Genomic DNA, 4700 nt, shown 5'->3' on the forward strand with positions numbered 1-4700 from the left:
AGCCCCAGGCGCCGCCTCTGCTTCCAGCGTCTGGCCTGCGCCGACCTCCACCAGCACTGGATGGCCCAGGCCCGGAGCGCTGCCTGCAGCAGCGCCTGGCGCACCCGGCCGCCGCGCCACCATGCCTGGATCCTCACGGCCGCCTTCTCTCGCTGACGGGCAGGGGAGAACACGGAGATGCCCGTGAGGTCCCGCTTAGTGCCGTCCGCCTCGGTGCAGTGAGGAAAGGGGGCCTGGCCTGGGGGGCCCCGACCTCTCCCGTCTGGGTCCCACCCGTCCGCTCCACCCTCCGCTCACCGGTAGACACTGCTTGTCACCCTCGGGGCAGGTCCCTCCTGCCCTGGCCTTGCTCACCTGTCCTGTGTCCATGGCCCTGGTCTTTAGAGCGCGCTCACCCAAGGTCAGGGGGTCACCCTAGTCCTCAGCCCCGCCCTCAACTGTTAGGCACCGCCTCCCGGGACTCCGCCCACCTGCCCCCTGGCCCCAGGCAGGTGCAGGCAGGTGTGGTCTGAGCACCTCTCAGCCGATCTCTCCTCTCCCCTGGAGTCTCACCCGGGGACCAGCTGCCTTATTGAGGGTTCCCAGCGTGTGGGGCCCTGCCCTCACCTCGTGCCTTCAGACGTAGCTGGTAACTTAAGTCTTGCTCTCCCCCGCCTGCCCCCCACCCCAGTCACTTCTTGCTGGTGCTGCTGGTGGCAGGGAAGAGGGATTCCGGCAGCTTCCCTCCCAGCTTTCACGTTGGGAATGGAGACTCCCCGCCCGTGTGGATTTCCGGGGCTGACGGGAGGGGCCTGTCTGTCCCAGGCGGGCGTGTGTCTGTGGAAAGTTCCTGAAAGCAAGGTGTCTGAGCTGCGAAAGGAGGGGCCTCCACGCCCCCCTCTGGCTCCTGCCACCTCCGTTGGGTGCGCAGGGGCTGCGGCGTCGTTGGGGGGTGCACTGAGCTTAGTTGGGGGTTAGATTCACGAGACTTACAGGCATCCCTGGGAATGGATACCTGCTCCCTGGCCATCCTGTCGGCACCAGGCCAAGGCCCGCCCGGGACCGCAGTGCTGCCGTGGCCACAGGGACGTGCCTCGCCGTGACGGCCCCTGCCGTGGACAGACGGACGGATGAGCAGGAGGAAAAGGTGAGGTTTGGAAGCGTGGAGACAGGCTGGTCGGTGAGTCCCTCCCCAGCAGACAGGTAACCCGCTGGGAAGGTTCTATCCCCCCACCCCACCCCAGTGCCCGCCTGACCTGGGACAGACAGACGTGAGGATGCAGCTCTGCCCGGCTTCGGCGGGAACGTTGTGAAACAGGTTGGTCACTCCTGCGGCTACGAGCGCCCCCAGCAGAGCATCCACCCGTGTGCGGGTGCGGGTGGGCCCGAGCCGCCCTCAGAAACAGGCTCCCACAGGAAGTGCTGTTTGCCAAACCACCTGTGAGGAGACAACGAAAGGCGATGCAGCTGAAATCCCGGGACACTGCCCGGGAGGTGGGGCGGGCCGCTAACGGCTATAACGCTGCTGTCTGAGCGCCGGCCGCCCCGGAGAAATGTGCCGTCTGTTGCACGCCCTTCCCCACCCTCCAGATCCACTCGCTGCCTTTGTGTCTGTCCTTTCGTGGCCATTTCATGTGAATCCTCACCTGAGAATATTTTCCCACTGATTTTTAGAGAGAGTAGAAGGAAGGGGGAGAGACCAAGAGAGAGAAACATGGGTGTGAGAGCGACACACCAACTAGGTACGTGCCCTTGACCAGAATGGAACCTGGGCCCTGCCTGCTGTGAGGGGCAGCGGCCGCCAGGCCTCCTGTGTCCAGTCCATCAGCCAGGTACCCAGTTCTCAGCTTCCGGGGAGAGGGAGGAGCCCTCAGGACCAGCCAGGGCCCCCGGCGCAGGCTCCAGAGGCTGCAAGCACGCTCTGTCTTCCTCTTCCTCTGAGGGCCGCAAGGTCACAGTCAGGAGATGGAGCCGCGTGTCCAGACCCCCAGTTAGGGCTGCGGCTGGGGGCGCAGGTGGTGCCGACCGGCCGGGGAGCCGCTGGGACACGCACAGCCACGCTAGCCCTGGCTCCAGCACGCGTGTCGTCGCCCGTTTGTCTGCCTGAGGCCTGCTGGGTGCCCAATGCCTGCAGGACCCACCTCTCCGTGGTGACCGCTCCCGTGCACTCCAGGTGCCTACAGTGAGGGCAGTGCCCGCCGGGCTCTTACATGAAGGCACTGCTCTCAACCATGTGACCTCTGCATTCTGTCACAGGTTTCCGGGGCGGACCCTGGTGCCTCCTTTCACGACTGTCTCTCTGGTGAGCAGCCACTTCCGGCAAAGGCCTCCGTCGCTGCATGAAACCGTCGGTCCTGGTGTCTGCCTCCACCCGCCAGCCCCACCTGCTGGATTCCGCAGGAGGGACCACTTAGGAAGGGGCTGTGGAGGGGGTCAGCGCTCTGGGCTCAGTCATCCAGGCCAGGTGTCCACAGTTACGGTCAAGACACCAGACCTGCCCGGCCCGTGTGGCTCAGCATTGACCTTCAGAGGTGAGAGCAGGCAGAGGGGGTCCCTGCTCCTGCAGTGGCTGCTGCTCACCTCCCAACTGTGACCTTGAGGCCCTGAGAGGAAGAGGAGGGAGAGGAAGAGGAAGACAGAAGCATGTTTGCAGCCACTGGAGCCTGAGCCGGGGGCCCTGGCTGGTCCTGGGGGCTCCTTGCTCTCCTGAGAAGTTGATAACTGGGTTTCCGGCTGATGGGCCAGGCCCAGGGGGTTCAACCAAAACATTTACTCTGCCCCCCTAATCCCACCACCACCCTCAAGGATGATTTTGGCTACAATGTTATAGTATATACACCCCTGACCCCTCCTTTTAAAGTGCCTTTTTTTTTTAAAGTGTTTTTATTTATTTTAGAGAGAGAAAGGGAGAGAGAGATAGAAACATCAATGATGAGAGAGAATCTTTGGTCATCTGCCTCCTGCACGCCCACTACTGGGGATTAAGCCCACAACCTCGGACATGTGCCCTGACTAGGAATTGAACTGTCTTCTCCTGGTTCATAGGTCAACACTCAACCACTGAGCCACACCAGCTGGGCTCAGTATATAAATTATATATATATAAAATTTTTTATCGCTTAAAGTATTACGAAGTCTCCTTTCTCCCCCGTTGACCTCTCCTTAGCCACTCCCACCCCCAGCACACGCCCTCGCCCACCCCACTGTCTGTGTCCATGGGTTATGCGTAAATGCCTGCTTACAAGCCTTTGGTTGGTCTCTTCGGGAAATATCCCTTATTGTAGCCATCCTGCAGTCCGTCTAGAGCTGAGTCAGGTGGCTCTGACCTTCCTTTTCCTCATGACTAATGAGCTTGGACAGTGTTCCGTGTGCTTCTGGCCACTTGTAAGTCTCCTTTGGTGAGGAAGGACTTGCTTAAGAATGTGGTTCCTGACTCGTTCTTTCTAATCGTTTGGTTCCATTGCTTCACGGAAGTCCATGTGTTTGAGTGCCTGACTGATAGAGTGTAAATTGTCTCAAGTTCAGATTTCCAATCAACCAGACGGAAAGAGGGAACTCTGTACACTTTTTAGACCAATGGACTAGTGTCCGGGAGCCTTGAGTAATTGGCCAAGGGTTAGGTATTTACGGGAAAAAGAGTGGAGAGGCGTTGCACATCTTTTTACCCAAAAGGCCTCAATTGTGGGGAGGCATCCTGGCCCCTGAGTCATAGGGGCCCTATGACATCACAGTGCTCCTATGACATCAGAGTGCTCTCCCACCTCCTCTCTTCCTTCCCGGGCCTCGGCTGGAGGAGTACAGAACTAGAGTGACGGGACCACCAAGCTCTTAACGATGGAGCATTTGGGGAGGGGATGAGACTTGAGAAATTAGAACCACCTATTTCCAAGTCATGGGTGTTCAATTTTGTGTAAGAACAGCCAGTCCCCTCGGTGCCCACAGGGGAAGGTAGATTTCCAGGGGCCCCAGGATGCCATCCTGCATCGAGGTCTCTGGGCCAGGCAGGAGGTGGGGTACATGGTGGTCAAGGCACACGGTAGTGCAGGAGCCACCTACCCACGCCTTTCTCCTCTGACTCTGATCACAGAAGGGAGGCCAACTTATAGAAATCATAATCGAAGATAATGAAGGTATCATCTTGCTGATGCCACGTGAGGAGGAAATTAAGAAAGCGCCTCCAGCCCCACCCATTATCCCACTGGTAGGTCTGTGGGGACCTCACCGTTGAGGGTGACACTGACCCCAGCCTGCACCCCCTCTCACCCACGTCACCCAGCCGTGAGGGGACGTCTTCTCTGAGGCCCACAGCATGGGATTCTCAGGGCACTTGCCATCCAACCAGGATGCATTTGTGAGGGGAAGACAAAGCTATGAGTGATGCCTCGGGAACAACCATCACAAAGCGAGAAGGCCCTGGAGCCCCCCAACATGCCCTCTCATTAAGTCTGAGGCTTGAACCTGTCCAAACACTGTAGCCACTCTCCACACCCCTGCCTTCTGAGGCAGGGGTTGTGGCTGATAAAGGACCAGGACCCCTTCCTGGCACCTCCTGGGGCTGAGGTGGGTGGGGAATGGGTCCTGAGTGTCCCTTTTCCTGGCTACCCCTCCCTACAGGTAAAGAAGCCCCCTGATAAAGAAAAGCAAGCCACGCAGATCCAGGCCTGGTGGCGGGGCACCCTGGTGCGCCGGGCGCTGCTGCACGCCGCGCTCTGCGCCGCCAC

The 4700-nt window shown here is 59.7% G+C and overlaps 1 protein-coding gene across 1 annotated transcript in view; it reads right to left on the reverse strand.

Moving 5' to 3' along the window:
* Nucleotides 1–369, reverse strand: part of LOC102775068 (IQ domain-containing protein F6) — a 568-nt gene extending 199 nt beyond the window's left edge. Inside the window, exons 1-2 of the mRNA XM_006770618.1 lie at nt 298–369; nt 4–209 (exon numbers count right to left, since the gene is read on the reverse strand). Coding sequence (XP_006770681.1) covers nt 4–209; nt 298–369 — 278 coding nt within the window. The remainder of the gene's footprint in view (nt 1–3; nt 210–297) is intronic.
* Nucleotides 370–4700: the final 4331 nt, after the last annotated feature.

The sequence above is a fragment of the Myotis davidii genome, unplaced genomic scaffold (assembly GCF_000327345.1).
Source record: "Myotis davidii unplaced genomic scaffold, ASM32734v1 scaffold663, whole genome shotgun sequence".
Taxonomy (NCBI): domain Eukaryota; kingdom Metazoa; phylum Chordata; class Mammalia; order Chiroptera; family Vespertilionidae; genus Myotis; species Myotis davidii.